General features: G+C 37.2%; 1 protein-coding gene across 2 annotated transcripts; it reads right to left on the bottom strand.

Moving 5' to 3' along the window:
- Positions 1-347: 347 nt before the first annotated feature.
- LOC117995438 (uncharacterized) lies at positions 348-16,963 on the bottom strand. 2 transcript variants are annotated; one of them, XM_034983458.2, is made up of 4 exons: positions 16,819-16,963; positions 7,843-8,146; positions 5,074-5,278; positions 348-4,146 (listed from the first exon to the last, which is right to left on the bottom strand). In XM_034983458.2, exons 2-4 carry the CDS (start codon positions 8,121-8,123, stop codon positions 3,913-3,915), a joined length of 720 nt encoding a protein of 239 aa, XP_034839349.1. In that variant the 5' UTR covers positions 8,124-8,146; positions 16,819-16,963; the 3' UTR covers positions 348-3,912. The 2 variants fall into 2 exon arrangements, with proteins under 2 accessions (XP_034839349.1, XP_069364831.1); XM_069508730.1 differs by lacking the exons at positions 7,843-8,146; positions 16,819-16,963 and adding an exon at positions 5,493-5,784.
- Between the last annotated feature and the right edge of the window lie 4,095 nt (positions 16,964-21,058).

Here is a 21,058-nt window from a genome sequence, read left to right as displayed (position 1 = left end):
CTCCTTATTTATAGAGGTACGATTTATTTCATGCCAGGTACCAAATAGCCACTAAATCTTGGCATGGCTTAAACTTGCAAATTCTCGCATGGTCCAGCTATCCTGATGCTCACTAATAATTCACCCCAACTCTACAATGTCTCGTCTGCCCTACTTAAAACTATGGCCATACCCCATATCCCCAATTTTATCCATAGCGAAACGTGAAGCATGGAATTTATGCTATTAGGACCAGCACAACCAATATTTATAATACAGTGAAGTACCCTGAGTACCAAAACAATATAAAAATCACAACGTTCGTGCTAAGCGGCACTAGGGAAGTAAAATAAAGCAACAAAACTATGTATCTTATTCCATTTATTAATACCAGGATTGGCATTGTTTTAAAGGAATGTTTAAAATACAGAAAAAAGTTTCAAACGTGTTTTAAGCATGCTTATAAAAACAGTTTTTTTTAAATCGAATATAATATAATATTCTAGTCAAGATTGGAAACAAAACTGTTTCTTTTTTAGAACAAGACGTCCTGTTAAACAGTTTCTTAGTCAGTAATTCCGTCATAGTCGTGTTTCTTATATGATTGATAGACCATAAATGAAAAAAAAAAACTTTATCAAAATATCAAACTATAATAATAACCAAAAAACATGTTTAAAACAGCCGCAAATAAACATCAGTAAACCATATTTATTTTTAATTTTTATTCTAAGCAGGACGTTTTGTTCTTTAAAAAACAGGTTTTTCCAATCCTGATTATATGTAGGTATGTCATGATCATGATCAACCCATCACTACAGAGCACGGGTCTCCTCTCAGAGTGAGAAGGGTTTTGGCCATAGTCTACCACGCTGGCCATGTGCGGATTGGTAGACATTAGATTATTGTACGTCTTAAATATATACCTTATAATAATAATACAATATTTCTCACCGAGTGGCAGACCCGCAAGTGGACGGACACTTAACATATTATTATGTATTTTAATATTGCAGCCAACTATAGTATAGCAACTCACATGTAAATTTTATGAACTTATGATATTTCTTTATATTATTTTTTATATTTTATGAAAAATTATGTGAACAGAACAACTCTATATCAAAAAGTATTATGCAATTATTGCATCTCATTACCTTATCAGTTATAGAGAGAGAGCCAGGGTGTGCCAAACCTTCCTTATTTATAAAAGCTATTTTATAAAAGCTGAAAGTTTGTCTGCGTGTTGTCTCTTACACTGGGTGGAACGTTTGGTTGGATGTTTGTTTGAACCATGGTGCCTTTGGGAAATAACAGGCAATGCATGACGTGATTTCTAATACTATTCTAAAGAAAATATAAAAAACTAGCTGCCCTGGCGAACTCCGTTCCGCCTAACAGTCGATTCAATTTTTTAAATTTTTCTCTCGTAAGAACCATCCTCGTACTTCAAGGAATATTATAAAAAAAGAATTAGCCAAATCGGTTCAGCTGTTCTCGAGATTTGCGGTGAGCAACACATTTAGTGATTCATTTTTATATTATAGATTACTTTATTTATACTCTGACATAAGATTTTTTATACCTTTCCATACAAACGTTACTTTTATAAAATAAGGAAGGTCTGGCACGCACTGGCTCGTAGGCCATTATCTAGTTTGGAATAAAAATTTGAAAAGCATGTATGCTACACTGACAGGTGTATACAATCACTATTACTGAAGAAAACAAGATTTTTCTTTATCCTGTAAAATAATTAAAATTGAGATAGTAGGTGCCAGTTGCCAGTTCACAGTCGATATAATATATTGTCTATACTTATCATAAAACAGCTGTATGTGGAAAATTTCTGTACATTAAATATATTTTGAAAATTTTAATAGGGGGAAACAATATTATCGATATCGACCCCAATTTTTTTTTTTGGAATTGCGTCTGTCTGTCTGTTCCCGCATTACGCAAAAATTACTGAATGGATTTTGATAAAATTTGGTACAATAATAGCTGATAGTTTGGGTCAACATAATAGAGTAGTTTTTATCCCAAAAAAATCAGGGATTCCACAGAATACGGGATCAAACTTAATCGATTTTACTTCATAACTCCGTCAAATTTGAACCGATTTTCACAATTATTTTTTCTTTGGAAAGGTTATACTATCATGTTGGTACCATGTAAGTTTGGTCCAGAATTGATAACCGATTTCTGAACTCCTCAACGGGTAACAGAACAGCAAATCGATCGCGATCAGTATAACAGTTTGGTAAAAAGTAGACTCTTAACCATAATACATAGCATATAGCATACAATCCATTTTCATTTCTTCCCTATTACGTAGTAACAGGTTTTATTCCGGGAAAAAAAATTGGTGTGCACCTAAATTTCTTAGTGCACTTCAATACGGGTTTCATTAGTATTCAGAACATTTCAAGAGGAATCACTACCAAGGAGTTCTCGCGGGATTTTTAAAAACAAATCCACGCGTACAAAGTCGCGGGCATCAGCTAGTCGTTTTATATATTTAGATTTTTATATATTTAGAAAGGCCATTATAAAAATATATAGCTTTTTATCACATATTTTTGAGGTTTTAGTTGGAATGTAGTCAGAGGCTTAAATAACAATAAATGCAGTTAGATGGCAGTAAGTATCTCAATGCATTTAGTGAAATACAATACATGTAAACATAACATATTATGTAAAAATCCATTCAATTTATTACTCAGCAATATTGAAATGAAAATGAAAATTTGAAAAAAAAACCAGAAGTAGTTGGTACAAACCTTTAAAAAAGGTAAAAGTATTGAAAGTTTTATAAAGCTAATATCATGTCAAAATTATAATTATTATCAAAATTTAAAACATTAGTAATTAAGTAGTAAGATTTTAAATTCAAAATTATTATTAATAATAATAATATGCTACCCTAATGTCTTTCGCTATCTAGAAAACTAGATTTGTCAATAGTAGATCTGAACCATAAGTCAGATATATACAAATATTATCTAACATATTCAAAAAAATACCTAAAACTATTACATTGTCATTGCGACAGATAGAGAATCAATATTACAAAACCTACAGTTAAATAGTTTGATTTCAAAGCCTATTGGGATGAAAACATTCCCAAATTATTGAAAGCAAAAATATCACACAGTCTGTTGTTCTCAAAATGTACTGGTATAGGATAGGGTCCCAACGATGACGATACTAGTGTTTTAATGAGGAACTTCCAGGGTCAGTTCCTTAAGTCTTATAGATGGGCAGTTCATGTCCTTCCAAGGAGATAGGAATAAATATTATATTGTATTGTATTAAAAAATCATTGTAATAAAAATGAACGTGTAAACGCTTATCGTACGAACAAAATGACTTTTCACTCGCCATTTGAACTCCATGGGTCAACTGTCATGTTAAAAGTACGGTTCACCTTTAAAATAAGGACTCAAATCGTACTTTTAACATGAAAACTGACATAAAGCGCGTGAGAAGTCATTACTCAACTGTACATACCAGGTGATTTTATGAGATAAACTATTGCGTCACAGTAACTGTAGGTTGTAAGTAATAAACTAACATACATTAGAACTCTATTGATTATCAGGCCAGGGTCCATACAAAAATGCCCATGGTCCTTTATTATGAAATCCTATCTCCTTGGTTGAAAAGCGCCATATTTATGAGGCTTTTAAGGAAAGGCCCTGGAAAGTTTCTCATTGTACGCATTTTTTTGCAAAGTTCATTGATAAATATAATACATCATCTGTATTTTAATTTTTCAATATCTACACCTATATTTATCAGAGTACTACTTTCATTTTTTTAATAGTGAACGCCCGCGTATTTGCTTTCTCGCACTCGGCTCTGCCGATGTTACGTTAAGGCTAAGAAAGTTGACATTTTTTCGTACAAATAAACATCGGAGTATGCAGCTTACATAAGGACGCAGTCGCAGCACTGCAACGTGTAGTAGAGACACTTGATACCGCAATCCTCGTCCTGCGGCGGTGACGCACTGGCAGCGCGTTTGTGCGCGGGCGGTGAACGTAGGAACACACTGTCCACGTTGTCCCCCTTCTCCTTCTCCGACTTCTCTTCTCTGTCTCTGTCCTTCTCCATATGAGTCTCACTCTCTTTGCTTTTCTTGTCTTTGTCACCAGCCGCTTCCTGAAATTTAAAATTAAACGTATCAGTCTAAATATCTGCAATCCATACTATTATTATAAATGCGAAAGTGTGTCTGTCTGTCTCTCTGCTAGCCTTTCACGGCTCATTAAGAAGCTAAAGACCAAGTGCAAAATAGAATGAATAGTTTCATAGAACATCTGGTCTAATGTGGCCAGTTGTCTTGGTGTGGTCTAACGTGGACTTGGACTATTAGGGATCTTACACAGTTTACACTAGTACCTAGTCTAAGGGTGAAATCTATAGAGCGCACTCTGACTTTGCTTAGACTTAAAACTGAGTTAAAACGAGACAGATGTATATCTCTCACATAAATCTGTCTCGTTTTAACTTAATCTTAAGTCTGAGCATAGTCAAAGTACAATCTATAGATCTCAGCCTTAGTCCAAGATAATTGGACGCAAGCTAGAAGTTAGACTGTTAAACGGACAACCAAGTGATAGCATGAATAGTTTAATAGAAACATCTGTTCTAATAATTATAAAAAAGTTAGTAAAAAAAAAGTCAGGGACTTGAACTTCTAGTGTGCGAGATAATTAATTGTTGACTGTTGATATGTATTACACAAAAAACAGACAGACAGACATAACAAAGTGATCCTATAAGGGTTCCGTTTTTCCTTTTGAGGTACGGAACCCTAATGATGATATGAAAGACATAGGTATAAGAACACAGAAAATAATATATTAAATATATATTAAATAACAAAATAATAACTGTTAAGTAGACCTAGGCCTGACTAGCAAATATCACCCAAATGGAGATGTCAGGGGTCATGTCACCCCATAAAACATAATTTAATTGATTGGCATTCCGAACCAGTGGTAGATGCATCAGACTATTCGAAAGTACTTGTAAAAGTTTATTTGAATAAAAAAGATTTTTATTTATTTATTTATTGATTGTTACCTGGTCATCATCTTGATCGCCGTTGAAGTCTCTCTTATCTTCCGGGCCTCCACTGACTGGAGCAGGCACAGGCAGCTCAGACGCCGCGGCCACTGTGCCGGCGCTCACCCACGCTCTATTTCCAGAATGCTCAGGAGCTAATAATGATGACTCGTCATCCTTGTTCTTTAACAGAGTATCATGATTTGACGATTCTGCCGACATACTAGAAAATACGATGAAATGATTGATATTGAGAAATAGAATAGAACTTTCAAATTGTGAAATGTTCAGTATTCTTGACTGACAACACAAAATTCAATCACGTCTCAAATATATTTTGCACAGTACGTGACATAAGCCATTGAAATTCTGAAAACAATAGTCGGTAAACGTCTCAAATAGTTTCGTTAGTTTCGTATTTCAGTGGAATGCGCTACCTTGCTAACAAGACGGTTCCTTTGTGCGCTTGTTGTTGTTCGACAACTGAAAGACGACGCCATTTGTTTATGATTGTTTCAAAATTATTGTTTTCCTGCATTTTGGTAGTCTGGTTGATAAAAACCAACTCTGACCAAGAAGTTTTCAAGGTAAAGTTGGAAAGTTAGTGGCAAATAAAAAAGTATTTTATAAAATACTTGATTACTACTTGATTACGCTTCGCTGATAAAATTCACGGCTTTATATTGATTTCTACCTTCTATTTGTGTTATAAATAGTAACTTATTAAAGTTTTTAAAGATACCTTCTTTTATTTACTTTGCTTGCATTTCACGGTTCACCATATCACCATAGATCACAGAGCCAGTAAATAGCTATGGTCATAGAGATGCTATGGTTTTAATCCAGACCATAGATCCACAGAGAGTGGTAAAATGACAGCTACGGCATCTAAATCATCTCTGATTGGTTGATACTCGCTCACTATTCGCTACAATGCATTGTTGCAACAAGAATATCACAAATTCAGCCAATCATAACAATTGCGATTATAATGTGTCTGATTTTTGATTCAGTGGAATTTTGTGTTACCAGAGATAGTTAAAACATTTCCCCCAAAAAAGATAACTTTAAATATTGTACATAGGTAAATCAACTGCTGCTTGTATGGAAGATCATCAATTGAGAACAACTCTACCAATTTGGCTGATTTTTAGCTTCCGTACCTCAAAAGGCAAAAAAGAACCCTTATCACTTCGTTGCCTGTTTATCTGTCGTGCTGTCAATCAAAAAACCTACAGGGTACTTCCCGTTGACCTAGAATTATCAAATTTGGCGGGTAGCTTTTACTTCTCAGACCTGGGCGCGTTTGGAACCCTTGTAGCTTTAGTTTTAAGTTTGCGTAATAATTATCACCACTATATCTTAGAAATCCAACATCTGACCATCAAAAAGAGTTATTTATTACCTATTTTGAATAAATCATTTGACTTTGACTTATCTAATGACGTCTTATAGCACAGAATTGGAAAAATCCAAAATTGTAGATACATCCCAAAAAAAATTATTAAAAATATGTACCTATTCATGAACAAATGTGCATAAATATTATTTTTTTAATGCCTTTTCGCGATCCTAAATCTTGGGTCTTGTGAATAATTTTTTTCCATTTTGAAATTGTAATATCAACTCTCATACAAATACAAATAATTATGATTATTATAAATGCCTAGTTAATTACAATAAGAACTTAATTTAAATGAAGTAACATATTTTATAAAAATACATTATTATTCCGTGATGCAGACTGAAAAAGTTTTTCATTCTGCCCTTTTTGGCACTTTTTGAGCCTTTAATATTTCTAAAAAAATATTAAATGTAGGTATATCGTGTGGGTACAAAAATTGGGTTACCACCTGAAGTAATTTTACCTAAAGTTTACCTTAAATCCCTGTTAACATTAAAAAACGCTTTAATAATATTAGTCGTTTCACCCTAAAATAGGGCGAAATTTCCAAAGTGAAAACACTGATACAGACTATAATCACCACAGAGTAGATAAGTCTAAGAAAAAACCTTCCGTACTACAGTCGTATTTTGTCGACATTTTGCACGTAAATTCAAAAACTATGATCCATAAAACCGGCCAAGTGCGAGTCAGACTCGCGCAATGAGGGTTCCGTACTATAATCGTATTTTATCGGCATTTTGCACGATAATTAATCAAAAACTATTATGCTTAAAAATAAATAAAAATCTGTTTTAGAATGTACAAGTAAAGCCCTTTCATAATTATGATACCCCATTTGGTATAGTAATCTTACTTTGAAAGTTGAAAATAGCAATATTAGTTCATGACCACAATTTAATTTTTTTAGTGTGTGATGTAACCACAAATTCACGGTTTTTAGATTTTTCTGAGAGTCTACTTGGGTGCCTGCCGCCTGTAGCTATTAGGTACCTGAGGCGGAGATGTGTTCAATAGACTAATCATCAGTAGGTATACCCTTATTATAAATGAGAAAGTGTATTTGTTTGTTAGTTTATTGGTTCGTTGGTTTGTCCTTCAATCACGTCGCAACGGTGCAACGGATTGACGTAATTACATGGGTATAGATAAAGACCTGGCGAGGGACATAGGCTACTTTTTATCCCGAAAAATCAAAGAGTTCCCATGGGATTTTGAAAACCTAATGCCACGCAGATGAAGTCGCGGGCATCAGTTAGTATTTTTATAAAATGACGTGATAAAATTGTCACGTGATCTACTTATCAATGATGTGATTGGTAAACACGCTAAACACGTGTCCGCTCCGCTCCGCTGCAGTTGACAGCCAAAAGAATACTCACTAATTGTACATAGACGGTGATCTGTTAGAAGAGTGAGCATTTTTGTTGGAATTGTAAACTTTATCTGTGTGATATTTATTTATTTTCCGGCGCGGTATCCATATTACGCCGAAACTCGTTGAAGACTTGTGAGGTTTAGCTGTTCTAAAGCTCGGGCCCGTAGAGGTCTTGCCTGTCGAGACGCTCAGGATCCTACCGCCAGTAGGAAAGCTCGAGCCCACCTTTGCGTTCTTTCCTACACTGCCGATTTGAGTCTTGCCACCTCCGCCTGCTTTCTTCATTTTCACTTCCAATGTTTTGAGACCTATAGCGAAAGAAAATAATACCTCATCATCATCATGATCAACCCATCGTCGGCTCACTACAGAGCACGGGTCTCCTCTCAGAGTGAGAAGGGTTTTGGCCATAGTCTACCACGCTGGCCAAGTGCGGATTGGCAGACTTCACACACCTTTGAGAACATTATGGAGAACTCTCAGGCATGCAGATTTCCTCACGATGTTTTCCTTCTCCGTTAAAGCAAGTGATATTTTAATTACTTAAACAAGCACATAACTCCGAAAAGTTAGAGGTGCGTGCCCGGGATCGAACCCCCGACCTCCGATTGGAAGGCGGACGTCCTAACCACTAGGCTATCACAGCTTCATACCTACATACAAATAATACCTAAGTAAATACAAAATATTATCGACATTCTTTAAACGAATTTAGACGAATGTCCCATTAGTTATAATATTGGGTATGCTTTGATGTTTAAGCGAACACAAAATCATGATTTACCTATAAAATATAAGCGCGAGCGAAGCAAGGTCGATTTTTTTCTTTAACTTTACAGAATCAATCTTACAACATTCATAACTTTTCCTTTACTCCGAACTTGCTTTTATTTACGGAATTTCATCAAACTTTTCAAGTTTTGGAAGCTCCTTAGACCCTAGTCTCGGAGCCGTTATATACATTCCGGTATTAGGAATATTCTCTCTTAACCCACTGTAATACAGTATTCAATAGTACAGGGGTTGTCAAGCGGCCCATTCATACGTCCTTAGTAACTAATGACTACATACGTAACATTGTAAAGGGCCAAATATTGTTAAAATTTAGGATTTTAAATAAATATTTTTTTTTTAATCCACCCGTCCATGATGTTTGTCTGTCTGTATGTTTGTCGAGGCTAATCTTCAGAACCAGGCTAATCTTCAGAACCAGGGATGATCTTCAGAACTAGGATAATCTTCAGAACCAGGCTAAACTTCAGAACCAGAACGAGGCTAATCTTCAGAACCAGGGAATCTATGATTACGAGAGTTTCACTAGCAGCTAGAGGGTTATAGAATGAGTAATCAAGGTCAATTTTTTTTTAACCTCTAAACTACCTAAAATAATCTAGAAAACCTAAATCCACGCGGAAGAAGTCGTGGGCATCAGCTAGTAGGTAAGATATCTACAATACGTTCGGTCCTGTCACATGTAGATATTGATACCTCACGACTTTTTATTAGGGTTCCGTACCTAAAAGGTAAAAACGGAGCTCTATACTCTCTGTCTCTGTATGTCTGTCCGCGCGTCACAGGTCTCTAGCGTTGAGGAAATGAGTTACAAACCTGACATTTTGAGATTGAACGTTGATCCAAAACCTGTTAACAAATAAGGTAATAGGGGGCCGTTAAAGTTGTCAGTTGTAGACCATTTTTGTGACGGGGGCTATCTCAAAAACTAAACTAGTTACGAACAATATGTAATTTATATTATGTAGCATAATATACTGTATTTAAACTACAAATACTGAAAACAACGATTTATAAAATAGTTTGTAAGCTAACTACTAGAAAAAAATAGAATTGTATGTATATTTAGTCTTATTTTTCAGTCAATAAAAGGCTTATTTATTATTTATTGTAAGCTGTGGTCAAAACAAGCGAATATTTTTTTTTACTGTTTATTGCGATTTAAGCTCGGAAAAGAAATATTTCACACACCCAAAATACCTATGATGTTCATAATAATTATGTAGCGGAACCTTAAAAGAGCGAGACCTGACTTGACCAGTTTTTAAAAATATTACCTATGCAAGAAATAAATTAGACTTTTATATCTATATAAAGCTGAAATATAAAACGTGTTTGCATCGATATAAATGACAAGATATGCCCGAGCGAACAAAATTTTTACAGTTTTGGAACCAAATAAATCAGCGCCACCTCTTAGATACTAATGAACGACCCGTTTGAAATCCAGACGTCACTGAGGTTGCATTGGTGCTAAATAAACATTTTAGGACAAATGAGTCGGTGCCATTTTGCTTGTTCAATGGCCCTGTCCTTACTAAGTAATACCTATAATGTCAATGCGTGTTTTATTTCGGATCCGCCAGTGTTATATTTTATCAAGTTATCCACCTTCGGACCTTTAGCGAGTTCGAAGAAGTGGGTTGAATTGCATCATCCGTGCATCCATTATTATTACTTTAAAAATGCGTCATTAAATTTTTTAAGAGCAATGACATTTCATTTTGCACACAAAGATTATATTGTATTACTATATAAGCTGTCAGCTGATGCCCGCGACTTCTAAAAGTAGCCTATATCACTCTCCAGCCTTATCTATGCCCATGCAAAAAATCACGTCAATCCTTTGCACCGTTGCCACGTGATTGAAGAACAAACCAACAAACCAACAAACAAACATACTTTCGCATTTATAATAAAGGTACCTACTGATGTAGGACTCAATTAAATACAAAGACTTTTAATAAACCAATACTACTTTACTTATACTATAGACTAATAATAACCTGTCATGTTTGTATTGCAGGAATCATTAGATGATGGAAATTGGAGATAGGGGGGAAATGCACCATTATCAGTTTTTTCGATTCATTATTATCTCCAAAACGAAATTTCTGTGTAGTATACATATACAACTTTTGTAAATATTCCCGTTCAAATGGCTTTAATGGCTTAGCCGCAATCCATCGCGGCGCTGCAATGGATTGAAACGCATCATGTGGCCTTAGTCATAGGCCTTAGCCGTGCTATTTGATGGCATCTCGTTTTGACGACCTCCCTGGCGCAGTGGTAAGCGCTGTGGTCTTATAAGTGGGAGGTCCCGGATTCGATTACTGGCAGAGATTTGGAATTTTACAATTTCTAAATTTCTGGTCTGGTCTGGTGGGAGGCTTCGGCCGTGGCTAGTTACCACCCTACCGGCAAAGCCGTGCCGCCAAGCGATTTAGCGTTCCGGTACGATGCCGTGTAGAAACCAAAGGGACATGGGTTTATTTAAAACTGCCATACCCCTTCCAGGTTAGCCCGCTTCCATCTTTGACTGCATCGTCACTTACCACCAGGTGAGATTGCAGTCAAGGGCTAACTTGTATCTGATAAAAAAATCATGTATTTGTGGTAAGTAAGTAATTTGCGCCAGAGAAAAATTTGGACTTTTCGATAATTTGCAAAAAAGCTGGAAGCGACAGAAACTACAAGTAAGTACCTAAGTATAGCGCTCTCCATCACCCGCTTTAGTTACTCAGAGATTTCTTCTGAGGACCATACTAGCTATGGTCCTCAGAAGAACTCCAAAATATTTAATCACATCACACACGCACTGTTCGAAGACTTTGGTCTTCAAGTACGTATAATCCATAATAATACCTAAAGAATATTGTAATAAACATGTGATGCCAATTGCCATGCATGCCTTCCATAACTTGTTAATCACTGTAATATGTGAAGTGATTAGGCCCAGCTTCCTGTATGGTTAACAAAGAGACAAATCACCAGTTCATGGTATGTGCATAACATCATACAACTATGTTACACCTACTAGGCATATAGATGGTATAAAATAAAGTCATTGCGTCTCTCAGTTTGATTGAAAGCGTTTATATCAAAACATTTTTTCTATCAATTACAAGTTAACCCTAGACTGCGATGTCACCTGCTGGTAAGTGATGATGCAGACTGATATGGAAGCGGGTTAATTTGGAAGGGAAACAGCAGTTTCATCAAACGTGTAGGTATCTAACCCTTATCGATTTCTACACGACATCGTGCTGGAACGCTGAACAGCTTTGTCCGTGGAGTGTCAACTAGCACGGCCGAAGCCTCCAGACCAGATATATTAATTTAGAAATTAAAAGTTCCTGAATTGCCCCTGCCTCCTCCCAGGACCTCCTACTTTTATTGACCATTGCTCTCATCACTACCCCAAGGGAGTATATCAAACATGTTAAAGGAATGATTAGCATAGCTCAACGGGTTGCGAAGCTGAAGTGGCAATGGGCACAGGACACAGTTCGTAAAACCGATAGACGTTGGGGTCCCAAGGTGCTGGAATGGCGACCGCGCACCGGAAGACGCAGCGTTGGAAGACCTCCCACTAGGTGAACGCAGTCGAGTCGCAGGAATCCGCTGGATTCAGGCGGCGCAAGTCCGTGGTGAGTGGAAGTCCCTACAAGAGACCTATATCCAGCAGTGGACGTCTATCGGTTAATGATGATGATGATGAAAGGAATGATTATCGATAAAACTATCATCATCTACCGGTTCACTACTGAGCACGAGCATCGCCTGATATTTTCTTAAAGGTACAGTTTTTAGTGAATTAGGTACAGTCTGCGGCCGAAAGTACATTGACCTTTAGAAGGAGATAGCAGGTTTGTAGAGCGTTGTCTCTATCGTTGAGACCGACAAAACTTCATATAGATATGTGACAGAAACAACGCTCTGCCGAAACAAACGACAACAAAGCCGAAATGTCATTCTAAAGGATCATTCTAGAAAGGTCATTCTAATGATGTACATTACTTTTTTGCCGTGTACTGTACGTTTAGTTTATAATTTTTTGAGAATAATTCAAGCTACTGTAGGTTTAAGTCCCGCAAATTGCTAATGCGCGTGGCCGCCATTTTAGTGGCGTCAGCACTAGACTGAAGTTTCAGCGTCAGCACTAGAAGAATTTTTACTTAAATATACGTCGATTGACGTCAAAATGACGTCATTTTGATGTTAATAAGACATGGTTCCAGCGCAATAGCAATATTGCAGGACATAAGTATAGGTATCCGACCTAGATAATGTCATCATGATCAGTCCATCGCCGGCTCACTACAGAGAACGGGTCTCCTCTCAGAGTGAGAAGGGTTTTGGCCATAGTCTACCAGGCTGGTCATGTGCGGATTGGTAGATTTTACACACCTTTGAGAACATTATGGAGAACTCTCAGGTATGCAGGTTTCCTCACGATGGTTTTCCTTCACCGTTAAAGCAATTGATATTTAATTACTTAAAACGCACATAACTCCGACAAGTTAGAGGTGCGTGCTCTAGATAATTTGGTACACGGTAAATTGATGTTGCATTGTAATGTTTGAAAACTTATGCTCCGATACTCCGACACTGATTTATTTGTACACAAATAGTGATATATCAAAATTATCTCGCAAGTTATCTGGCAAAAGGACAGCGTCTGGGATACAGTTCATAATGAAATGATCTCAGTAAATAAACAATAGGCAAGGAGCTAAAGACTAATACGTTCGAAGTATTTTATATGGTTCCTTTCTATCGAATGTTTCATAGTGGGGTCTTGGACTGTAGTAAGTAAATGATGTGATGTTTTGTATAGCGGTAGTTTATAGGGCTAGAATTCATAATTAAAGAGAATAATTTAAAAAAAACATGATTTTTTCGTTATTTATAACATAATTAATTTATTAACGTCACGCTGTACGGAAGGCGATTTTTGACGTCACAAGGCGTAAACAACAAATATTTGTCAATTTTTTAACATAAAAATATTTTCCCGCAGAAATTACTCTATTTTTATGTTAAAATATTGAAAAATATTTGTCGTTTATGCATTGTGACGTATATCCATGGTAAAAATCACGTCGATCCGTTGCTCCGTTGCGACGTGATTGAAGGACAAACCAACAAACCAATAAACTAACAAACAAACACACTTTCGCATTTATAAAATGGGTACTGTAATATATAGGTACTGATGGCCTGTAAAAATGGTCTGGCAACTCTTGGAGTCTATTGATTACGGACACCTTGATATTTGCACTCGACAGCGCAGCGATCAGAAATGAATGATCAGCTGATAAGTAAATGATACATGGTTAAGTTGGAATCTGTTACTCTGAAAACATTCCTATTTCACGAAGTATTGGGTCCTTCAAAACAAGAGTGAATAAGCATCTTCTTGATAGCCGGGCTGTCAATCTTAGGCTGCATCATCGACGGTTCATTGCAATTCACGGTTTTCGGATTTATTCCTTTACTTGTGGTATAAGACCTACATGATTCTAGGTCAACGGGAAGTAGCCTATAGATTTTCTTGACAGATTCGACGGCCAAACGGACAGACAGACAACAAAGTGATCCTATAAATAGATCAGTCAGTCACTCAGTCACATTTTCCTTTTATATTATATTTAGATATCCTATGAGGCGGGGCCGGGGGTACGCGCACACCCGCACGTCACCTACGCTCTCCCGCACCAAATTATAGCGTGGGGGCTGTGCGTGGTGTGCGGGGCGTCCGCACCCCGATTGCCATCTCGGCCTGTCGCGTACTATACCAAATTGCGTAAAATAACCATCTAGTTTTTATTTATTTATAACTAGATGATGCCCGCGACTTCGTCCGCGTGGATTGAAGTTATTAAAATCCCGCGGGAACGCTTTGATTTTCCGAGATGCAAGCTATCTCTATACCAAATTTCGTCAAAATCGGTTGAACGGATGGGCCGTGACAAGCTAGCAGACAGACAGACACACTTTCGCATTTATAATATTAGTATGGATATAGGTTCTTGAACAAAAACGAATAATTAGGTATTAAATGTAATATGAGCACTTTATAAATGTGACAAAGATGGTTGATTCAACAAAAAATAAAAATGTTGGTACAAGTTACATTTTATTATATTATATACGATTTGCTGACCAAAATTTTTTAGAAGTATAATAATTGTTTTTAACACTGATTCTTGAGCTAACACACTAAGTAAATATTATATGAAGGGAAAATGTGACTTTCTGACTAATTGACTGACTGACTGGTCTATCAATTCACAGCTCAAATCACTGGATGGATCTGGCTGAAATTTGATTAAGCTATTGTGATGCTGACATCCGCTAAGAAAGGGTTTATTAAAATACAACCCCCAAGAAGGTAAAATAGGAGTTTGAAATTATTGTAGTCCACGCAGAAAAAAAGATACTCGTGGGTTCCTTATATCTGAAAAGGAATATTAATAAGGCCTTCATGTCTTGCCGTCCGTCCAATATCTCGGCAAACAAAATTTGTACTAAGAACTAGCTTTTGTTCGCGACTTCGCCCGCGTATGCAAATAAATCTATAACGTGCGAGGATGTCTAAGGTCTAAGAGCCAGAGCGTGCGAGACCTTCGTTATTTTATAAAAGCTAAAAGTTTGTCTGCGTATTGTCTCCAACACAGGGAGGCACGACTATGAAGTTTGGATTATGGTGGTTTTGGGAGATAACAGGTAACAACAGTGTCAAAAATCTTACGTCAAATTATAAAGTCTAACTTTTTATATTTTCTTCGGATTAGACTTTGACGTAACACCATGATACTAAATTCATAGTTGCTGATCGTTACTTCTTGTGTTAAGGACAATACGCCGATAAACTTTCAGCTTTTATAAAATAACGAAGGTCTGGCACGCACTGGCTCTCTCTGTTTCTATTAATGAAAGAATTTTCAAAATCGGATGTGTCGCAGATTATTATGCTCATTAAACTAAGTGTAAGTTTTGTTGTAAAATTTTCAATATAATATAAAGTTGTAAACATAGATTAATTGTTGGTCTCGCTACGCTCTACGTTGTAAATAATTTAACGAGCAGTATTTTCCCGAAGAAAATGTACTTATCCATGTTGATTATAAAAAGAATAAATTCTTTTTATAATCAACATGTTGTTCATGTTCAATCAACATGGTGATGTTCATGTTTACGTAAAAACAAGGTAATAACAAGAACATGTTGTTCTTGAAAGTGCAGATACCTAGCTTTTTTTTTATACACACAGAAAATGCCTGACTCATACCCCTCCGTTAGGGAAAACGAAGGGGTTATGTGGTCTTTGCACCCACTAAAACCTGTGTTCGTCCTTCGACAGACTGGTGGTTGCGCGGGTATCACTTGGTAGTATTGTTTACCTAGAGAAATTAAAAGCAACAACGAAATTAATAGCGACGACGAAATTAATAGCAACGACGAAGTTAATAGCGACGACAAAATGTATAGCGACGACGAAATTAACAGCAACGACGAAATTAATAGCGACGACGAAATTAATAGCAACGACGAAATTAATAGCAACGACGAAATTAATAGCAACGACGAAATTAATAGCAACGACGAAATTAATAGCAACGATGAAATTAATAGCGACGACGAAATTGATAGCGTCGACGCATTGCTCTATTTTTCTTGGAATAACTAAGTATCTAGGTATTGTATGTGTACCTAATTATATTAACCGGTAAGAGTTGCATGAAAATAATAGCTCAGTTGTAAATATGAATGCATATCTGAGAAATGTATTATTTTTCTTTTAACTTTCTAATTTATGTTAATAATAGAGATTTTGACATACGTTTCAAGAGCGTTTATAATTCGCTGTGCGTCTACTGAACAAAACAAAGTAGGTACATCAATATATAGATTAATAAATATTGATTGAAATCCTAATCCTAATGTGAAAGTGTGGATGTTTGGATGTTTGGAAGGTTGTTACTCAATCACGCAAAAACTACTGGACGGATTTGGCTCAAATTTGGAATGGAGATAGATTATACTGTGGATTAACACATAGGCTACTTTTGTTCCCGAAAAATCAAAGAGTTCCCGCGGGATTTTGAAAAACTTAAATCCACTCGGACGAAGTCGATGCCCACGACTTCGTATGCGTATAAAATATTAATAAAATACTTACTATTAGTATGTAAATATATGTCGATGATAATAATGGTCGTACTTCGTATGTTGTTCACAACATTCCTATTGAAAGTCAAACGGTAAATCACTGGCGCGAACCGTATGTCACTTGTTAGAATTACTGCGTACACGACTACTCGAGGTCCAACCGAAACTGGTAAACAAAACTGGCTCCAGCCACTTCCACCGTTCGATACATGCTACATTTTCTACCAAGCGATAGTGATCCGTAACTAATAAAACTTTAGATATAATATTGTGTGAATGGTTATTGCTGATTGAGTGGTTTGGTGGGGTGTAATCATCAACTACTGCTTTCGTATTAAATTTTGTGCAAGTATTTCCTTACGTCATCCTTAAACGAACCTTAATGACCGAACGCGGGATGTTGCTGAGGGACCTTGCTATCCTTCTATTCTTACTATCTGTACTTCACTACCCATATTATAAATGCGAAAGTGTGTTTGTTGTTGGTTTATTGGGTTGTCCTTCAATCACGTCGCAACGGAGCAACGGGTCGACGAGATTTTTTCCATGGGTATAGGTATATAGTTAAAGAAATTGAGAGTGACATAGGATACTTTTTATCCCGGAAAATCAAACAGTTGCCATGGGATTTTAAAAAACCTAAATCCACGTGAACGAAGTCGCGGGCATCAGCTAGTGATAAATGAAAATAAAGTGTCTGGCTGTAATTTCGAAATAACTACCTTAAATTAAGCTCATATGGTTATTTGAACTGTACCATAACTGAATCAAACGTTTTTAAAATTTTTGTCTGTCTGTCTGTTTGAGTGTTCTAATCTTCGGAACGGCTGAACCTATTTTGAAGGGACTTGGTCCACTGGTTAGCATGTTCGACTGCTGATGACGAGGTCCTGGGTTCAATTCCAGGGTCAGGTCAAGGATTTTTCTGTTGAGAAATTCTCAATAGTTACTAGCTTGGAGTTAGAAAGTTGGTGGTGTTTCACCCATCGTCCCTCGAAGAGCACGCAAAGCCTTCGGTCTTGAACCTGATCTCTCTCCGGTCGTGTCGTATTTCCGTCCCATCGGGTTATGAGACCGAGGGAATAGAGAGTGCACCTGCGTTTGCGCACACACTTGTGCATTAAGTATCCCGCGCAGTTGGCTAATTTTCTTAATTCAATAAAAGCAAACTGTTATTCCTAAAGTGGTGACAGCTTAGAAAGACATTGGCTTCCTATTCGGGGAGGTCCAGGCTTCAATTCTGCGCCAGGGCACCTCAAACTTTTCAGAATTATGTATTGTTTTAATAAATTAAATACGTTTCACTTGCTAACGTAGAAAGGAAAACATCATGAGGAAACCGGCATGCTTAAGACGTCTACGTTATCCATAATGTTCTCAAAGGTGTACAAAGTCTGCCAATTTTAACTTAGCCAGCGTGGGTAGACTATGGCTTAAAACCGTCTCAGAGAACATCCATGTTCGATAATTGGAATGATGATCCCAAGCGTACTGCGCTAGAAAAAAAGAATGGAGGGAAGCCACACGATGCTTTGCGTCGGCGGTGCGGCGCCAGAGTGGTGCCGCTGCGTCATCCTACATAGAAATCGCTGTACCATGCCACACGATGCGTAGAGCGGGGGCACACGATGCGTTGCGGCGCCGGAGCGGTGTCGCTGCGTCGTCTTACATAGAAATATCTGTTGCATGTCACACGATGTGCTCCGGCGCCGCACCGGACTTGCAACCACCGAGACGAGGCGGGGAGGGGTGAATGCGTTGCGGCGTCGGAGCGGCACCGCTCAGTTGTTTTTATTAACATACTGTCCAAAGCTGCTACGGCGCCACTGCGCCGCACCGCTCGTGTGCTTTCTGATACGGTGAAATCTTTGCGGTGCGGTGCCGCAACGCATCGTGTGCCCCCTACAAATCCACAGCGGTGCGGGCGGCGCGCGCATCGCACCGGAAAACATCTTGTGGGCTACGTCTTATAAGTTATACAAGTCTGGGCCCAAATCCGTCGCTGATATTGCAAACATTGACATAAACACTTCTTGTACTTGACTTGCTACATTTTGAATAGGTAATTGTAATATGAGAAATAAAACCACCTATATTGATATAAAATAAGTATATTTCTAATTTGTAAAATTAAATCTTATTTAATAATAACTAACCGAAGAACACAAAATATCAGTAAGTATATTATAATAATAATAATCAGTCAATTGATACGAGCACTCAACTTATACTAAAATAGGTATGCACCATCTATTTTTCCTTGATTGGATTAAAAGGTTAACTTACCTCTTGAAGAAAAATGTAAGAGAGTGTTGTAACTTGTAAGGTACACGGCGCTTAGGATGTTCTTACCAGTACCTAACAGTCGACCACCTACAACACCGTACAAAGCGCATCACTTACGTGTTTATCCGAGTTTTCTAACATTTTGTTAATCTTTTAAGGAAAAATAGATTATAAGGTTAGTGTAGATGCACACCAAGAACGCGCAACGCCGCGCGACTCGAGCTCGACACACCGTCGCTGCTTCACGCAATGGAAATTGAAATGCCTTTCGCTGCTTCGGTGTGTACATTGTAAAGCTAATATTGTAGTTACACTCCAACTTATATTAATGAGCAGTATTTTTTATAATATCAACAAAACTAAGAGCTTATCTAAAAAATTAGTTGTATGTTATATCAACTTGTGGAAAGAAAGAAAGAAAATGCAGTTATTTGTTGTCGGTGTCACAGATAAAAACAAAGCATACAAATGTAACATTTTCATCTGTGATACCACCACCAAATGGGTGTACAGCTCAGCATAATGTCTTGCATCATTGCGTCAACGCGCATAAAATGCATGACGCCAATTTTCAGCTGTGACCCGAGATTTTCAACCTAATTATATTGCATTCAAAATAAACTGGCGTGTTTCCACTTGAGACCATCATAAGCAATAACAATAGGATTACATTCGACATGCCACGTAAACAATAGGGGTAGTAAACCAATCACTGATAGAGCTCATTCATTTTTAAAGGAGCCGGTTCAACCTCATAGTGTTGATACTGTTTAATTCGTCCGCCACGACTTACTCCTATTGTTATTTTGAATGGCGGTCTCAAGTGGAATCACGCCAGTTTATTTTGAATGCACTATACATTATATATGAAGATATCATGTAATACTGATGCGGCTGAGTACAGTTGCAGCGTACTTACTATAGTGTAGACAGCTTTTCATGGACAAAATCATGGACTCAATGTCTAGTATTCCAGAGATCACAGAGACCACGCTATCGATCTATGGTGTTTCTTGATATACTTACTTACCAAATTATAATTTTGTATTAAAATGCCCTTTTTAGGGTTCCGTACCTCAAAAGGAAAAACCCTTATTTATAGGATCACTTTGTTGTCTGTCTGTCTGACAAGAAACCTATAGGGTACTTCCCGTTGACCTAGAATCATGAAATTTGGCTAGAAGGTGGGTTTTATAGCAGACATGAGGGGAATAATCTGAAAACTTTGAATTTGTGGTTACATCACAAGAAAAAAATTTAAATGACTTCATGAACAAATATTGCTATTTTCAACTTTTAAAGTAAGTTTACTATACCAAATGGGGTATCATCAGCTTTACTTGAACATTCTACAACAGATTTTCATTTATTTTTAGGCAGTTTTTGATTTATCGTGCAAAATGTCGAGAAAATACGATCGTAGTACGGAACCCTTAGTGCGCGAGTCTGACTCGCACTTGGCCGGTTTTAATTTTTTTTATCACTTAATTCATAGTAGACATTTGTTACATCAACTGGTTCACTTTTGTAAGACGATTAATGATTAATAATTAACTTCAATTGCCATATCAACGTATAGCTCGAACCGCTGGGTCTTGAACTTTAGATTTTGCATGAAGGTTTTTCTGTAACGTAAACCTCCACCTTGAGAAGATTCAGAAATCCTAGCCGAGCGAAGCAAGCCGGGGCAGATCAGTTGTATAGCAGTAACGTATGAGAAAACACGACATCTTGCGTCCTACTCATAAAGTTTGTATCTATCTTAAAATTAACTATATAGTACTATAGTACACGACAGATTGAAATGGCAATCGGGCAGGGAACGCCCCGCAGAGCCCCTCGCTAACCCGGTGAGGGCAAGCGCGGGTGGTGTGCGGGTGTCCTCCGCCTCATACCCCGATTGCCATCTCAACCTGTTGCGGACTATACCTAAATTAGCACATACATATCTGTAGTACGAGCAG

This window comes from Maniola hyperantus, chromosome Z (assembly GCF_902806685.2).
Source record: "Maniola hyperantus chromosome Z, iAphHyp1.2, whole genome shotgun sequence".
Classification (NCBI taxonomy): Eukaryota; Metazoa; Arthropoda; class Insecta; order Lepidoptera; family Nymphalidae; genus Maniola; species Maniola hyperantus.
The sequence above is the reverse complement of the archived record's forward strand: the minus strand, read 5'-3'. Positions and strand labels throughout refer to the sequence as shown.

What these genes read in the sequence shown, in the direction of transcription:
- LOC117995438 (XM_034983458.2), bottom strand. Translation starts at nt 8,123, where the DNA reads ATGAAGAAAGCAGGCGGAGGTGGCAAGACTCAAATCGGCAGTGTAGGA. An exon ending in TCACCGTCTATGTACAATTA is followed by an intron (nt 5,279 to 7,842) that starts GTGAGTATTCTT and finishes CGTATTTTCTAG; the next exon opens with TATGTCGGCAGAATCGTCAA. An exon ending in GCGATCAAGATGATGACCAG is followed by an intron (nt 4,147 to 5,073) that starts GTAACAATCAAT and finishes TTTAAATTTCAG; the next exon opens with GAAGCGGCTGGTGACAAAGA.